General features: G+C 34.9%; 1 protein-coding gene across 2 annotated transcripts in view; it reads left to right on the plus strand.

The window, feature by feature from the left end:
* hth (Meis homeobox homothorax) overlaps positions 1 to 19,742 on the plus strand; it is a 302,627-nt gene that overhangs the window by 57,778 nt on the left and 225,107 nt on the right. For both annotated transcript variants that reach the window (XM_036356913.2, XM_070106000.1), the window contains exons 4-6: positions 1,167 to 1,217; positions 6,528 to 6,578; positions 18,692 to 18,877. In XM_036356913.2, coding sequence (XP_036212806.1) covers positions 1,167 to 1,217; positions 6,528 to 6,578; positions 18,692 to 18,877 — 288 coding nt within the window. The remainder of the gene's footprint in view (positions 1 to 1,166; positions 1,218 to 6,527; positions 6,579 to 18,691; positions 18,878 to 19,742) is intronic.

A 19,742-nucleotide genomic window follows, 5' to 3' on the forward strand; every position in this document is an offset into this window, starting at 1 on the left:
TGTTTCCAATATTTTCGTAAGCAGATGCGGTCGAACTACCTGTATATGAGAGCCAACAACCCAGAGCATGCATTACAATATCAGGAGGTGTTTACAAGAAAGGTTGTGTGTGTACGTTTGTATGTTGTAGTTGTTGTTTTTGTTGTACTGGAGTGGCTTTGTTTGCATGAAAATCGAAATGTTGTGCGCAAAATGTGGATTCGTCATGCCGCAAGCATGACTAATGCTCTTACTGATGAAAATACTAACAGACAATCAAATGCATATACACATACAAGCACATGCATACAGACATACACATAGTTTCATATATGCTTATATGAATGTTTACAGCCGAAACCCCCACTGTTCGGTTGCCAAAAAGACAAGCGCAAAGTAAAAATGCGAAATGCGACAAAAGTGCATGACACAAAACAAAAATAGATAACATTTTATATAAAAAGAATTGTTGTAATAATAGAAAAAAAAAAAAAAAAATACAACTGAAAGCAGTGATGAGATAAGCCGCCAGCGTCTGCGGTAATGTTGTTGCCGCGGGAAAAAGAACAGTTGTACACAATGAGCGGTGAATATTTGTAGTGAATTGGGCGGCTTAAGCACACACACAAACACATACAAACGTTTATACGTTTAACACTTGCCACAATAAATATGCGTATTGCTCCGTATGCAGGCACTTGCAAAGACTCTGCCATAAACGCACCTATACATGTATTAATGTATGTGTATAGGTATGTGTGTATGCCGTTGAGCATTTTGCAGCGTTTTAGTTTATTACAGTTGTTGGTAATATAAAATTTTATTGTCATCGGTTGTGGCGCAAATGTGCTCACAATTCGAAACATAAACAAAATGACACGCATAGTGTTGCATAGATAAAAATTATCAAAGCAATAATTGATAAAATGCCACCTACGTGGTTGAAAATTAAAAAATAATTGCACAAAAATGCATTAAAATGCGCTAAAAGCAATAGTTTTGCTATAATTTCATATATTTTTTGGTGTGTTATGATTTTCAATACATTTTTTGACGTTATACACAATAAATTACAACAGGTTTTTCTTTTGAAATGTCGAATAAAAATTAATTGCAAAATAATAATAATTTGCTAAAACTTGCAACAATATATTAATCAGCATTTTTTCTTCCTCTACTCTTTCCAGATAAGATCACAGAAACCCTACTACACAGCGGATCCAGAAGTCGACTCACTGGTAAGTGTTGCATACATACAAATATATGCAAAGTCCTACACAGAAACCTTCAATTGCATTTGAATGTATCTCACCCATAAATAGATTAATTAATCGCACTTACAACATATTGCCGCTATTGCAATTGTAATAAATACATGTTGCATAGTGCCATAATATTGACACAACAAGTTCACCTTGACCTCAAAACAAAATGCAAAATTTCTAAATTATCAAATACAAACAATAAAAACAGCAATAACAACAATTCACAAAGCAACATTTAATGTTGGCGATGTATAAACATATAAATTTTTCAATTCAATTCAATTAGAAGAGCAGCCGTTGGCCGTTGCAATGTGCTGCAGCGACTGTTGCTCGTAAAAAGAAACATTTTTATTTTGCCGCTTAAATAAATTTGTCGCAATTTGCCGTTGATCGCCGCAACCGAAGCGGCGCAGCGACTAACGCATGCGCACTTGTCGTCAAGCAAGTTCAATGTCGCTATTGCAAATTTACTGCATTTGTTTTGTAGTTTTATTATTAAAAAAAGGGGGAAAATTATACTACAACGGTGTACTGAAATTTGTGAAAACCATTAAGCACACAACAACAGAAAATTATCATTCTTAATCTCAAGTGGCTGTGATCCGGCATGTCAAAGCGCTGCGATACATAAACAAATACAGAATGACGAACCGAGCGCGCCGCGTACATATGCAACTGTTGCACATATGCATGTACATATTGCATATACATATATATGTTTGTTGTTTTTATTGCATGTAGCAAAGTCACATTGTTGCTGACCACAAACAATGCCAGCAGCTCACAAGTATCTAGATATACAGATATGCACGACTATGCCGGTTGGAGACTGGAACTTAGCCAGACAGCCCGCGTGGCCCACATGAGCTACACGCCGACAACAAAATCAAAAAAATAACATAAAAAAGTAAAACTATAAACTTTTTCGTTACTAAATAAAATGCGCATACGAACAATTTATATCCATAGATATGTATATACATATACTAAACTTGAAACCGTCATTCCCTCAATAACTGAGTTGTTAACTTATTTTATTGCCGTAGCGCTTGACTGCTGAGCGCAGTTGATCTGTTGCGCTGTCGCTCGTTGATGCCGGCCGATTGTGCGGTAAACTTGTTGCTCGTCTTATGTCAGCGCGCGCTGAAGGCTGTCAATGTTGCAACAATAATAACAACAACAACAACAGCAAGAACTATAACAATACCCACTATAACGATGGCATTAAACCTTTTTGATTTTGTTGCATACATTCCGATTTTTGAACATTTTATTTCATTAATGCATGTAAAATCCCAGCAGCAAGCACCAATATGCCACGCCATAACGTTCACCAGCAGTTCCGTCGCCTGCATCGTTTGCTGGCAGGCAGTTAGCTCGTCACGCGGACTGTAGTAAAATTTAATCGTAAACATTCAATACTCCCCGCATGCTTCCGGCCGTGACTGTCGTGTAGCAGATATTGTTGCATATGTCATCTCTTAATGCCAAGTGTTGCTTAAGTGGTATGCCACAGTTTTAAGCTGACTGGGCACACCGAAAAGTATGTATACAACCTTTGTTGTAGCTATGTATGCGTTTTTCGGTGCCATTTGGTTTTGCAACAATGAAAAATCTTCGAGCGTTTCGCAGCTGCCACATTGAGTGTAGGCAAATATGATGCGTACCATTTAAATGAGCCGTACGACATTTTCGCGCTCACTGCTTTAGAAAGGGAAATGAACACATTCCTCATTGTAGCCTTAAGATACTTCAACATAATTTAAGGCTTTTTTAAATCACATGAGGCATGTATTGCCAAGGAGAACATTATTCAGCAACGTTTTTTAGCATTGCAAAAATATATGTGCAACTAAATTAATACGACCACTATAGAGCTGACAAAAATTTTGGTGTGCTGACAAACATTTTATTGCGCTGAATTGTAAAAAAATTTCAATTATTTTTATAGTGAATTCTAATGAGTTTTACACAAACCAACTTAAAAAAGTAACATTAAAAAGTTGAGATTTTCTCAACTCTGAGTTGAAAATTTTAGCTATTTTGTTTAATTCAGCTATCGCGTTGAATAAAAAAATTGCCTTTCTACTACTATTAGTTTTGTATATATAAAACAAGCATTTATTTGCCCATCAAGCACTCGTTATAACTTCTGGGAAACCCTTTAGAAAATTGCATGAGCATACACATATGCTAATTTCGTTGTCACGAAGCAATTACCGTTTAGCGGTGAAAGCAAATTATGCATACAAATATTGCCACTTCATATAACTGACTCTTAATCGCCTTTAAAGCCTATTTATATAGTGTTGGAATCATCATTAGTCAATCGCTTACAATAGTACGTATGTTGCATACAAAATTTGTGTTGCATTAGTTAGTGCAATGAAAGTGCTTGCAAATGGCTGCGACGTGCAGTCGTCCATTGAAAATATATGTGTAAGTTTTATTAGTAAATGAAGAAAAAAGCAATGGTAAGATGTGCACATACATATGTAAATTCGGTCCGCTGAATTGCGCTGAATTACGCTGATTTTAGCAGAAATCAGCTGAAAATTATTTATTGCGGTCTAATGCTTGTAACTATTACATTTATAGTTGGCTGAATTTTGCTGAATTGCGCTGAATTGCCAGGTAAATACGGAAAGCGTCTGTAACATTGCTCTAATAGTTGCCGCTGTAATTAAAATTTAGCTGTATGTTGCTGAATATTCACACATTACTCAATTCAGTTGATTTTTTTTTTCAATTTCCAATAACTTTATACAACTTAGACTGCATTATTGCTTACAAATGAACTCGGTTAGTCGTAATTTTATTGGCATTTTGTAGCGTTGCGCGCACATGTTGTAAATGTACATATTTTTATCATCAGTGCGCCTGCAATCGTCCTTGCTCCCCACCTTTTTGTGTGCCTGCGCCATTCGCGAAATTTTACTTCTATACAATTCAATTCAATTCGAGGGCTCGATGGACATACGAACAAATGTCGACATCAACGCTTCAAGTACCAACAATGATCGCTGTCATACTATTAAACACTCGCGAAAACAACAATAACAGTGGCGCGTCATTTTATGGCGTTGTAGTGTTTTGTTCCAACTGTCAGTTTGACAGTGCGCCTGCGTACTTGTGTAATAAATCATTTCGCCTCGCTGCCGAGGCAAGCTGTCATGCGCTTCTAGGGATCGCGCTTCGCTTTCATTGCAACGCTAACTTACGGATACTCCAACGGCAAGCATGCAATGTCGCAGAACGCTCGTACGCCCAGTTAGAGTAAGAGTATGGCTTTTGGGTTTTAGTTTACGCGCGCGCGCGCTCAAGTGTCTGTGTGTGTGTGTGAGTGCGCGCAAAATGTTGAATAAACATTTAAATGTGCATTTAGTAACACATACTTAACGTTTGTATTTTTAAGTACTACTAGAGGCGGCTACTACAGCTCGCATGCGGTGGCGTTCTCGCAGCGGCATGCTTCAGCTAACAACGCTAAGTCATAAAATTCATTTTATTTCCATTGGATACTTGCTGTATTGCCATTTATTACACTTACTGTAGGTGTTGTTGTTGTTGTCACTCGTATTGTACTTGTTGCTACAAGTGTTGTTGCTTTGGACATAGTCAGTTAGTGCTAGCGCACCGTCACAAAGCTATGCGGCCTATAGCAACGCGCCGTGATTATGTTGTTATGGTTTGTATGGCGAGAAAATTGCAATATGTTGCAGTTGAACTTGTCAATATTATGCCATGCCTTGTTGTGCAACAACGTTGTTGTTGCATACTGATTTTTTACGCTTTTTGTTTTGGCTAGCTATATGTTGTTGTTACTCATGCCACTTGGTAGTTGTTATACGCGCGTTCTCCGCCTCTAAGCAAGGAGTGAAACTTTTTAATAGCTTAACCAACATGCCGCTTTGTTGTTTTAATTTTTGCGCTCGTGTTTTCCGCTTTGTTTTTATACACCGACTGCCGAGCGTCGTAAAAATGTCAAATGTCAAGTTGACAGTTTAATTAGGTGAGGCTGTAACGAGGTATCCAACCAAGCGCAGGATTTATTTTTTCTTTCATTTCGCTTTTGTTATGTTGCACTCTGTTTTAGTGGCAGGCGAATTTTGACAGTGCGACTTTTTATTGCCTTCGCTCTTTGGTTGAGGTGTCTGGCAGTGCTTGAAAAGCGCAAATTTTGACTTTGACGTTTTTAAATGCAGCGACTTTTTTGCGTTTATTAACTCGCTGCAGCGACACGGTTACCGCCTGCTGTGATTAAGGTTGTGGAAAGTTTGCGAGCTTTTTTCGTGCTTCACTTTTTGTGCTCCTCTGATGCGCTGTGCATATGTATTGCTCATCATCATTAGCCTGAAATTCCAAATCGTTTTTAATGCGATTAAAAGTGACTAAAATGTCGAGCTTACAAGCATGTGTATGTATGTATGAGAGCAGATCTGAGCAAAAACTGAAATGAATTTCGAAATGATTAAGCTAAGGCCACAGCGCGCAGCAGAAAGTATCTAAAATGAAACAGACCGCGCAGCACTAAGCGTTTTAAAAACGTCTGATTTCTTTATAAAAAGCTTTGAACTGCCAACATGGAAATTATAAATACCACAGCCAACAACAACAGCAACTACTTATAAATGTATATTTGTATATACATATGCATACGAGATCAAGGCGTCGTCACTGCCCACGGCGTCAGCGCTTGGCTCAAAAACGCTACTTCGTTTGTATTTGTCTTCCTTTTGCGGCTTTACAGCTTTCTGCGCTTTGTTTGCTACGGCAAGTTTGTGCTTTAAGTTTTTTGTTTTGCACGCGGCCGTAGACCAATTAAGGTGCGTTTAAATGACGCGTAAAATTTAACTTATCGCCGTTCATCTACAGACTTAAGACTGAAATGTTGTTGGTATGTAATTAAAAAAAAGTATATTATGCATATAAATAAATTAAAATTCAAAATAAATTAAAACTAAAAGTAAAAATAAATAATTTTAAATTTAAAAAAGTATAAAAACAGTTTTACATGAAAAGCAAATATTTTAAAGTGAGGTTAAGGTCGAACTAAAAATTATCTTTTGTTGCAACAAACTGTTTAGAATAGCTTCCAAGGCATTCTGTAAACAGTTAATACAACTTTTTAACTCAATATTAAGTTATGTATTCTGGGCTAAGATTATGCGATTTTCGAAAAATTTCATTTTCATAAATTTAAAAGCTTATTTTGAAATATATCTAAACTAAGAGTTTGTTTGAAATCAAATTTTTAAAAACATCTTTTCTCTTTTTTTCCAGATGGTGCAAGCAATACAAGTACTTCGGTTTCACCTTTTAGAGTTAGAAAAAGTAAGTACCAGTATTTATTTAATTAACAAAATATTTAAGTTATGAAAGAAGAATGCAAAAGAGTAAAATTTATTTAGAAAAATAGAAAAAAATATTTTAAAAATTAATTAAAAAATAATATGTTTTTCATTATAAAACTATCATATTTTCAAGTCAAATATTTTTTTACAAAATACATTGCAACTTGCGGATAAGCAACCTTTTTGAACTTTTCTGTTAAAAACATAAGAAATGAGCTGAATTTCTCTGAATAGCAACAATATTATTAAGTTGCATAAAGATTGTTTAAGACTTTTAAATATGTGCCATTTATTGCCAAACAACATGGTATTCAGCAATTTTTCTTTGCATGGTATAAACAACCTTACTATTAAGTTGTTACGATACACATAGCGCTGACAAAAAGTTTGTAGTGCTGACAAAAATATTACTGTGCTAAATAGAAAATAAATCAATTTGAATTCAGTTATTTTCAAAAAGGTTGTCAACACTGACAATATTACACTAACAATGCAATGCTTACCGCTAAATTCTCAACATTATGCTAAATGCATCTACAATAAATTGAGTTGCAACAAGTTGCTTATTTGAGCTGACGACACTTGACTAATAAAAACATACATGCATAAGGCGCTGAATTTAACTGAATAATACGAAATCTTGCTGAAAACACGCAACCTAAAGCATTTGGTCATAACAACTTATTTTACAAGCAAATTTTATACAATTGAATATAAATAATGTTGCATATAAAACAAGAAGTCACAAATGGTACAAAAACTCATTGAATGTACTTAAATTACGCAGACATTGCGAATTTCTTGAGCAGAACACCAACAATTACATACATATTCACATGGAAACGAGTTACATTGCCACATGATTGTCAGGCAATTTATGCGCCTTTTAAACTTGGCTGGTAGCTGAAAGCCAAATGTCTAAATTAAGTCAATACTGATCAGGGTGCAATGAAATGAAACGTCAAATGACAATAACCAGTCGAATAACTGGCTAAGCGGCTAAGAGGACGGGTAAATGCGGTGGACGGACGGACGGACGGATGCACGCGTTGACTACAGCCAGCTGGCTGAATGAATGAATGAGTAATTGGTTAGTTGGCTGAATTGTTGCTGACATGGTATGGTAATTGTTGTCAGCAATAAAAATCGTCAGCAGCGCTAACAAAGCGCACAACAAGAGCTGCTATTAAATTTCAACAGCAAACGAAGTGCACAACATATGCTGCTGTTCGCACAACTGTGCCACAATGGAAAATGTCAGCTTGGTGTGCGGAAAATAGCCCAAAATATACACGTACACTGCTGTTGGCAATTCAATTTAATGCTTTATTTATGTGCGCATTTATTGTGCTCCCTATTATTCTCTCAATATATTAATGACCAATCAGTGGCGACATGAAAATGGCATACCACACACAAGTTGCGGGCTGACAAGCATATGTTGGCGCGTATTTTGAATATGAGAAATTGTTTTATTTAATACATATGCACATAATTTCAAATTTTTTGAAATTTTGAATTTTTTTTTGAATAAATATTTTTTTTTAATTTTCTCATGCTACTGTCACATATGCAATAGTTCCCACATTTACATAACTGCTCTCACATGTTATGACATATACATTACATACATGCATATATTCTATGCACATTCCTTAGCAGCTTATCAGCTCCATGTGACCACTTGCCGCCGTCACAGCTCGTACAAATAGCAACATTAATGACTTGTTTCCCCCCATTTTTTTTTGTTTTTATTTTTTGATTTTTATTTCAACTTTAATTGTGTCTCGCTTTTGTTTGTTTGCTTGCATAAACAAATAATTCCGCGACCATTCATAGCAACAAAAAAGCAACAAACACGATTTTAATGTATGCAAACAGCAACAAAAGTATCAAATGCGCCACCAACACGAACTTTAACAATATCGGCGGGAGCGGCGACGCCAACACCAAGCACCACAAAACAATACAAGCAACAAATTGTCTATATAATAAAATAAATGGCAATAATAAAAGCAGCAGAGAGCAGGTGAAAAGTGAGATACGTTCATATGTATATATGTATGTGAAAAATAAAAGAACTATTTTTATTTATTATAGCAAAATGCTATAATATTCTCATTGTTTGACTTGTGCTGTCATAGAATGCAGTAATTTTGCGAGGGAAAGATTTTTTTGCCAAAGCGATATTCTTGCTTAATATTTTTGTATGGGTATTAGTATCTTTTATATGGATACTTGTACAAACATTTAATATTTTTAATTGAAATGAAAATTTTCAAAATTTTTGAAGTTCAAAACTTAATTTTTCGAAAGTGTTTTGAACTCGAAATATAGTCAAACATCAAAACTCTAAAATGCCATTCACGCTCTAAGCGCTACCTCTACTGCTGCTAATAAAACCGTTATAGGGTCACTCTTATATATTTCCTGTCTGTATGCCTATCTCTTCTTCTATCTAAGCGCACTAATACCCACCATAAAAATCATAAGGTGTGGTTTTACATTACATATACAGGTGGTTTCTAATTTTAAATTCTTTTCAAAGTCATTCATTTTCTTACATTTTTTTAATTTAAAATGTAACAAAAACATAATTAATATATGAAAATGTCTACGCATTTGTAATTTTTATAATATACTGAGACCAAAGCATTGAATATCCAGCCATCCTTCTAAACAACACGTTGTTTGCACCACCGCATACTTTCTCAGGGTCAACTCGTCAATTTTCAGTTCAAAAGATTATATCATACTGCCAACTTTTAACGCTTTGTTAGACATCCGCACTTAGTCTATCAAAAATAGCATCCATAAATTACTAAAAATTAAAAAAACAAAAAAAATAGTTTTTGGCTTGTTTGCATTAGATTCATGCGCTGTTGGTTAGTAAATTCACAGCAACACCCACTTCATTATAACATTTTTTCTACATGACTTTTTTCGGCTACTAATTTCTACTAAAGAGCTAATTGTTAGTTTTTCCTAATTTGCTACAAGCGTTTTATTGGGGGTGTTTTATTTTTATACCATTTCGAGTGACCCTCAAAATTTTTTATAAACACACTGAAGAAGAAAAAAATGCAAAACAGCTTGAAAATTCAAAATTAATGCGTGTTGCTCAAAAATTAATTAAGCAAATGCCTAGCCAAGCATAACTTGGACAAAACTTCAGCGTCAGCGCACTAGCCCGTCAGCCGTGAGTGGTGGTCACTACAAACCAAACTGCACATAACTACAATAATATCATTATGTCAATAAAATGTGCGCCATAAAATTCGCTACAGTGGCCGCTGCGTTCTTGAGCGCACAACGCGGCTTGACTGTGTCTACAAGCTGCCACAACAACGGCGTGTTACTTTTTCATGTTAATTATTATTTTTTTATTTTTTGGGTATTTTCAACTGTTCACTTGGCGCGCAGCGTCTTGTGATTTTCGTTAAGAATTAAGTGAGAAATTATGCAAATGCGTTTTATTAGTACGAAAGCAAGTATATTAAATACCTGTATGTGTGTGTGTGTGCTTACTATGTTAAAGTTACAATAAATTCCAACTTAGCGGCAAAGAAATATATTACTTACTTTGCCTGCGCTTTGGCGTTGGCAACGCGGGTGACCCACGATCATCAAGGTGGAATCCATGCATATACCTATGTTGTATCGCAGCTTTTAAGCCTTCGCATCAGTTGATATGTGGCGCAACATGTTGCTTAAAAACATTTTCATATTGCCGCTTCACATGACCAATGTTTTTCTTTTACATTTTGATCGCTTTCGAGCTGAACTTGATCCCTCTACTCGCCAAAGAAAAAATACAAGAAAAAAAAATGGAAAAAAAAAAATTTTGAAAAAAAAAATAAATAAATAAATGTAGAAATTGTTGAAAATCAATGATCGCATAAAATGAATCGCGCAGTCTGTGTCTCTGCCGTGTTCCAGTTGGGTTTTTTTGGTTAATTCGTTTTTGTTGTATTTGTTCAGGTAAATACGATTGTCTGCTGCGGTTGCTATATATTATTGTTGTCTGCTGTTCGATTGTTGCATTGCCTATATATATATTTACATACAAACATACATAAGAGTCTGTTTTGGTTTCAATTTCAATTCGACTTTCAAGTTTGCTCCGAAACTTCGCTGCTGCAACTGTGTTGTTGTTGTTCATCTTTTTCTCACTTTATTTTGGAAACATGGCTTATTTTATATTTTGTTGTTTTTTTGTTTCAGAATGGTATTATTTTCGGTAAGCGTCAGTTTTTGTTGTCACATTTTTGGCCTAAAACTGATTCGGGATTTGTGTTTTTTTTTTTACACTGCTTGTCGTATTGCCGGCTTGCATTGCTTGCTGACACACTGACTTAACCAGCACTCGTTATAAGCGTAGTGATGACAAACTGGTTTTCGCTTGTGACTTAGATACTTTTTTTCTTAATTCGGGTTGTTAAAAATACGTTTAATATGCTTATAAATAGTCAAAATTATAAAATTAAATAAACTTTTATTTCTTATATCGCAGTATTACTAAGTAGTTTTTTATTAACTAAACTTTGGTTATCAAAACACATACCACTTGTATTTATTTGTGTTTAAGTTTCTGATTTAGTGAGCTGAATCGCCTTTTTTGCAGTTAAACTTCGCATAGGTGCTAGTAAACTTTTGATACATTTATGTATACACATATTCAGCTCAGCTGAATTGCGCTGAATTTAAATTTTACCTGTATTTTTAAAAGCTTTTGCTAGTCAATTGTTGTTTACACAGTTCCTGCATTGATTAGCTTAGTTACTAATATCAATTACAAGCATAACTAATTCAACTGCTTGTTTTCTCATGCCTACGCTGCTGAATCACGCACCACGCTCCGTCGGACCATGCGAACGTTGATTCATTTTGCGTAACGCAATGAAACGGTGAAATTAATTTTGTACAACCAAGAATTGCTTTGAATGCATATTGTGCAAACGCAACAGCGCAAGTGTAAAAACGCAATTGCGTGCATATATGTAAGTACGTTGCAACTGTTCTTAATTACTGCCACTTTCAATGTCGTACTTTCAAACAAAACTTTTCCTTTTTTGTTAGTGAAAGCTATTAAAGCATTTAATATGTAGGTCTGTTGCACGCTTGATGCAAAAAGTTAATGAACTGTTGATAAGTTGACATTAGCGTTGCATATTGACAAATGAGTGTTATTAGCGTTGGTCGCTAGACGCCGCAGCGTCACCTAGTTTTCACTACTAAACTGGCGCTACTTTTTCTAGTGAGTTTCTCTATGCGCTTTTAAGGCAGAGTCTCAATATTATCTATAAAAAATTAAAAATTGTAATTTTTTAAAAATATTGTATTCAAATTAAATCATATTCAACCTAGTTCCAGCCTCTGTAGAATCCCACTAAACATTTCGACTTGTCTACAACAAATTTAGAAACATTTATGCATCAATTCGCCATTCAACCATCCGTCCATCCGTCGATTCGTCGATCCACCCATGCATGCATATGTCCATTTAGTCAACCAAGCCAACAACCAGCTAGCCCACCTCCCAGCCGGTCTTGCTTCCAATACGATTTGTCCATATCCAACCGGTAATATGTGCGCTGTCAGAGTGCACATGTTTGTATGTGTACATATATGTATACATATATATATCTATATATATCTGCCGTTGCATATGTATCATTTTGTACGAATGCATGCAACCCAGTGTGACCAGTGATCTTTATCGCATCCCACGACAGGTTTTTGTTTTGTCATTTGTCACTCACTCGCTGCGGCGCTTTGCGACTCTGAGCTGCCTGAGAATATGTTTTAACGAAAGGAAATAAATAATAATAAATAAATAAAAAAATTTTTTTAAATAGCAACAGAAACAGAAACAATAACAGAAACAGAAATTAGAACAATTGTGGTAGAATTATAATTTTTTTCATATATACAAGTAACTGTATTTTAATAAATATTTTAGGCAATTTACAACCACAAATCATTTACAAATGTGATCTTTAGTCGCAACAAGTGCGCTTTTCGGCATATTTGTACGCCTCTTGACTCCTATCAGCCCACTGCTGCGTTATTGCCATATCTTGCTACATTTGTCAGCTTGTGGCCACATCTGCCCTATTGACAAACTGTGTTTCATTCCCTAGTCTTTTTTTCTGTAGACTTTTTTATAAATGTTTTGCTATTTGCTTCGCTTGAAAACCTGTTCCCCGGCTCAAACACAGTAGTCTAGCAATGCGCTAAAAAGGGTCTCAGTGCCGCTGTGACGCCACACTGTCCACACGTACATCCGAGTGCAATTGCAGTAGAACAAACAGTCAGCTACACGCCTAACTGGTAACCCACTCTGAGTTTGTGCAGTACACGCGCTCTACTTAAACTCCAACAATTAACTATATTTCTGCTTGTTTGCCTGCTTTTTTCCAATAATAACAATAATAATAAGCGTTTAAGACATTGCTTCGAGGTTTCTTTATTATATTGTTTTTTTTTGTTTTTTTATATACATATATAATATTTTTTCTTATTCGCTTGACTGCCAGCCAGCTCGCATAATATACAAGCGACTTGAAGTCACTTGTCGTCATTTAGATATCTGCGAGAGGAAATCGAAAATTACTACAAAAAGATTTGCATCTGCATTTAGCAGATACAACTAGGAGACAAGCAGCATGCAAATGGAATCTATATACATATACATATGTATATAGCTATATATTACTTCTAAACTGCTAGTGCTTGTGTACATACATACCTATGTATGCATATAGACATACCATACATTGTGTAATTTGAAATGCGAAGATCAAGCACAATTCTTAAGTAGTTTTAGCTTGCGTGACAGGCACTTTTGTTTTTTATGTAATATAACTATGTATATGTGTATCTAAGAGATAGCCGACTTACCTCTTCTTGTTTTAACAATCAAAGTGGCAAGCTGATGCTTTGCTTTTGCAGCCAGGGCGCTGCCAACTTGCTCACATGCAAACGCATACTACAAGCTGCGCATACATATTTACATGTATGTAGTTGTAAGCATGTATTAAATATGTAAATTTTGTACCTTTTCCTAAGCCACTCATTTTAGTCAAAACTTGTTGCTTAACGACACAATGAATGATTAAAAAATTATGTATGCGTTACTTTTTCAAGATTGTCGATGCTGATAAATGCATTAAAATGAGAAAAAAAAATTAATGGAAAAATCAAATGGAATGTGTTTTGGGGACAGAAGAGTGGCTAGCTGAGTGCTATCTTGTGTGGGTTGTTGTAATATGGAGTGCTGGGAAGATTGCTGACATTTGTAAGGCACTCGAAACGCGTAAAAAAAAGCGTTTAAAGAAAAATATATATTTTAAATATTTTTCAGTTCCAAATTAGAATATATTATAAATGCTGAATTGTGCTGAATAAAAATACATATGTATATTATTAATTTTTTTGTGTTAATATAAAAAAAAATCCACTTACTATTTGAAAAAAAAAATTTGTTTTTGCCATCAAATACTCGTTTATAAAGTTATTAACGAAAAATTATTTACAATTTTTATTTCACTCATTATAATATTTTTTTATGCTGTATTGTGCTGAATTATGTGCTACATATTAAATTACATACTTTTTCTTTACTAAAAAAATATAATCTTGCCTACTATGAGAAAAATATATTACTTTTTCCATTATACTTCACAAAAACCAATAACTCTTACTTCAAAAAAAAAAAATGTATTAGAAATTATTTGCGAATTTCATACACCAACACACTCGTACCACTCATTTCAGCCACCGTTCCGTAGCCCCCTTAACACAAAGGCTGAATTTGAAAAGCTCGCGTTTACCTGCGCCACTAAAATTGCGTTCTTTGCCACCACCAACAAGCAATTCCGCGACCAACCAACAAATGTTGGGCGAGAAGAAGATGGCTGGCTGGCTGCATGGCTGATACAATAAAAGGCTTACTGCCGGCAAATCGCATGCAAATTAGCTTTTATGTGTATCCATGTGCAAAAATAAAACAAAAATATTCATTTGAGAGGACTGCGTATAAAATGAAGGGCGCAAAAAATAGCGCGTAAAACCTGAAATACACTCAAATGGCGGGCGACTGTATTAAAAAAAAGTAAAAAAATTAAAAAAAAAAAATATCATACACACACAAACAAGGTTGTGGCACCCTTTCTATAGTATGCAATCACACACATAAACGCACGACAACAACAACAAAGATCATATGGCATATAGAATTTTGCTGAACGCAAACCAATTTATCTTCTCCATTACTCGCCTCTGCATCTGAGTACTCGTGTGGCCAACTAAAACGCCAGCTGAAATGCAAAAATCGCATAAATATGCAGAAAAGTCAAATTGCTCGCGGGCACAAGCACTACATATCTACCATATATGCATATATGTATATACATATATTAACCTACAAAGTTTGCGCACTAAAGTACGTACAGCTGTGACGCATGCGCGGCAACGACACACGGACCGGCGGCTGTCATAGCGCATGCACTTGCGAATGCAAGGCAGCGCATTAGCCGAAAGCTTTGAGCGATTTAAATGTATTATTAACTTTTTGAGAGTGTTTATATGTGTGCACAAGTGAGCATGATGAACAGCAGCGATAAGGAAATGAGCGCGATGTGCGCAGCAGTAATGCAAATTTGAGTGCAACGCGCGATTATGTGGCGAGCTGGGAAAGTGCAGCGCTAAAAAAGCGTTGTACGCAGGCGCGCTGACATTCGATAAATATTGCGCTTGTTCGAAACTAACCTAAAATCTTACTAAAAATTGCAAACAATTATTGATTGTCAATTCAAAGTGGTTTTAATTTTTAACGTGACACGCACAATAATATTAATATTTTTATTGCTTACCGAAAATTCAACTAAATATTTGCAAACTTTATGTTAAATATTTTTTCTATAATTTTCCATTACCCTCCCATGCTCCACTTTTTCCTTACCAAGCCTTCAAAATTCCACTTCTCTGCCACTATTTGCTTATTTACATATTCTGTGGCACAGTTTAACTGCGCATAAAAGCGGTCAAACGAGTTTCTTGCAGCATTGGCATCTTCAAGTTGTAGCCCAAAAAAAAATTAAAGAAATAAAATCAACTTACCTGCTGTTCACCGTCTTCTGACGGCTGTTGCTTGCACACACCACTGTGAGCGTTATTGAATGAACTGTTATATACTATTATACACAGTTTTTTATGTAAATTTTGGGCTTTAGCAGTTGCTATACATAATTATATATCAATTACAAAAATTAGTTGCTTGCTACAAGTTGTTGCAAATACATGTTGCATGTTCGGCACTTCGCCTTATATAATTATATATAAATTATAAAAATTATTTGCTTGCCACAAATTGTTGCATGCATTTGTCACATGTTGTATTTGCCAAAAATCGCCTCCAAAGTTGCTAAACACACCGCCCGTTATCTTATTACCCTTTTCTAGACACAACTCTTGACTAAAACTGTTCGCTTTCTTGCAACATTTATTGTAGCATACATAATAAGTTGACCAGCCTGTCACCTTGACGCGCTAGCGTTCGCCTTGTCATTTCGTGCAACTTCCAAAGGGACTACAAGAATGCGTTGCAGAAATTCCTTAGCGCAGACTTTGACGCTTTTTTGCAGCAAAATACACACATCACATTTGTTGGCGTTGCAGCTAGCTGGTAGTTTTGTTGCACTTGCGTTTATGGTAGCGCTGGTGGTGTGACAGATAACATGCGTACAAATCAATTTCGTGCCAGTCGACGCTTCGCTATCGTCTTCGACTTTTACTGTTGTTGGCGTTGCAATGCCATCATAAAACGTCAACATGAGCATAACAATAATCGTTATAATAATTACAATAACAATAACAGCAATGATAACAATACCAGACAGCGGCGAGTGAACTCACAAATAATTATTGCAATTCCAGCAGATATTTTAAGTGAAATATTTTTGTTTTCGCTTTTGCTTGCCGTTGCCGTTGTTGTTGGCGTTCGTTGCGCACGCGCTTGTAAATATATCTACAATTGATATGCACACATACATATATATATTTTATGGCGCAATCTTTGCTTGATGCGCAGTTCTGATAATTACTACACCAGCCGCCGTAGTAGCAACAAAAATAACACTTACAATAACAATAACAATGATCATAAACATAATAATTGTTTGATTAATCTGTCAGTGTTGAGGTTGACAGTTGAATTTCGTTCGTTGCAAGTGTTGCAGTTTGGTGTGTGCTTATGTGGCATGCAGTTGCTGCATGAATGTGTCTACATATGTACATATGTAATTTGCTGTTGTGGGAATATCGGCGCGGCTATTAATTGCGCGAAAAACGCTACATGCAACGAGTGCATATTTTACGATGAATGAATGTGTGAATGATGCGCTGAATGGGTAATTAAAAAATACTTGCGTATTTGCATGAAAGACACTATTAATTTGTTTCATTAAAATATAAAATAATACAGATTTGTTAAAAAAAAAAACGTAATAATATATGAGTAACTACTTGCATTCTTCTTTCTAGGCTTACATCATTTTATGATATACATATATTTTTATTATTATGCCACATATTATATAAACTTTATACGTTTTGCATAAAAGTGATTTATTAAGATATTTTCAATGCAAATTAAAAATAAAACTAAGACATACTTCGAATAATATTAATAATTGGAATAAAAATAAATATTTAAAAAAAAAATTATAAATATAAAAGAAATACATTTTTTAGTAAAAATTACATTTTAGGAAGTTTAAAGAAGATATTAAAACAAAACAAAAAATATTTACATAAAAAAAAAAAATTATTCAAAATTTCATACAAATAAATGATTGCAAATTTTTTTTGCATTTTCATTAAAAAAAAAATTCCAAAAAAAATTATTTGAGCTTATTTAGTAGATTTGACCTGTGCAATCAAGAATTTGTGAGCAGCAGCTATTAAAGGTTTAAGCTGCTTTCTATTCACCAATCGTTGGAGAGTAGCTTAGCGAACAAACTATAGCAGTTGTTCGAACAGACTGCCAGCGCGTAATAAGCAACCTTGCTCTAATATGTGCTCTGAGACATACACAATTGCATGGCGCTGCCCCCTTTGTTTGAGAAATATTTGCCTTTAGCGCAAAAAAAAATTAATAACCCTTTAGTTTCACCCAGCGCTCATGCCTTACGTTTTCAATAAACAGTTATAATTTAAATTTAATCCCAAATTTCTAAAATCTAGCAAAAGTTTAACTCTTATGAGTTAGCCGCATACTCTCTTGCGTTGAATACAACTCGCTAGTTTTGTTGTTACTAAACTATCGAGTAGACAAAAGGCGAATCGAAGACAGCTATAAATTTTTAAAGCGTACAATAAAAGTTAGAGCAATTTAAATAAAAAAGCCATAACTCTTTTCTCTTACGAGATTATATTATTAGATACTCACTGAGTTATTAAATTATACTTAATTACAAAATAAATAAACGCTTCAATTAAGGAAAAGCAATATGCGTTGTAATCATGCCTTTGGCAGTTTAGTGTAATATATGGCTTATTAAACGGCAGTAATTTGCATTACAAACATTTAAATTTAACTTAATTTAGCATATTTACTCACTTTAATAGATCACTTCTTATGCAAAATAAAAATTATATTATTAACTATTTAGAATTTATAACAGACAAGTGAAAAAAACACCGTTAGGCAATTTATTGTCCCACACAAAACCAAAAAAAAAAATATATATTTTAAAACCCAGCAAGTAAAACGTACAAAATTCTACAAAATTTATCGGAGCATTTTACCCACCATTAAAAACCCCACTAATTTTTGAAACATTTTTTGATTTATTGGCAACAACTTGCGGCGTTTAAATAACAACCCAAAAAAATTGCATACAAATTCTAAATATTTAAAAATATTTTAAATGTATAAAGTATAAAGCATAGTTTGTAAATTTTTGAAATCAATTTTGCAATCACGACTCATGAACTATTTTTCTCTCTTTCTCTTTCTTTTCTGCTCTCTTTCTCTCTCTCTCTCTACCGCTCTCTTTTTTCTTCGTGTTCTCTGTTATGCCATTGCAGGTGCATGAATTATGCGATAATTTCTGTCATCGATATATCTCATGTTTAAAGGGTAAAATGCCAATAGATTTAGTGATTGACGAACGGGACACCACCAAACCACCAGAAGTAGGTTCAGCTAATGGTGAAGGAAGAAGTAATGCCGACTCGACATCGCACACCGATGGAGCTAGTACACCAGACGTTGTGAGTACCCCCTTCGCGGGAGCACATGGTCCTATATTGGCGAGCTACAATGCGGTGGTGCACCCATGTTCGTAGTACGATAACGACCTTCTTGCAAAAACGAAGCGGGTGCTCACAATGCCCTGGGATTAAAATAAATTAAATTAAATTAAATTAAAAAAACAAAGAAAGATAATAATTACACTAAAAAGCAAGCAAATAAAAACAGTTCCGTACTAATTAAATTCCAATGAAAACGAATAATGCCAAAAAAAAATTGCAAAACTTCGAAAAAGCATAAGAAAAATTTTAAGGAGCTCAAACAAAGCCACAAACAAATTTGTAAATTAATAAAACTAGAATTCGTTCAAAACAAGAGCAAATAGCACAAATGAGACCCACACCGCTACAACAATGACAACAAACAAATTCGCAAATTCAAAAGGCGTTACGCACACGTATAGCAACAAAGAAAAATGGTAATGGGCAGCCGAGAACCTGCCAAAGCAAAACAATCAAAATAAAAAAATAAAACGCTCAAAAGCCGAAAAAGCACAAGTAAAACACGAACAATAAACGAACGCACGCATGCACACAAACTAGCCGCCAAGCGCCACAGCAACAGCAACAACAGCAAGTGAGCATCATTTCAACGCAGCAACATGCTACCACTGGTGGATAAATGTCCCAGCAGCCAAATGCAAGTGAAAATTTTTATTTGTGTAAAAATCAAACGAAAATGGGCAGCAATGTGCGGCAATTTTTATTGCGAAAATTGCAGCATTGCCAGGCGCGAATTTATGCATACAAAGCAGCAGGAATTGCAGCAAAAATCAAATTAAATGAAAATATTTTCAAAAGCTGCCAGTTGCACATTGCAATGAAA

Source organism: Bactrocera oleae, chromosome 2 (genome assembly GCF_042242935.1).
Source record: "Bactrocera oleae isolate idBacOlea1 chromosome 2, idBacOlea1, whole genome shotgun sequence".
Taxonomy (NCBI): Eukaryota; Metazoa; Arthropoda; class Insecta; order Diptera; family Tephritidae; genus Bactrocera; species Bactrocera oleae.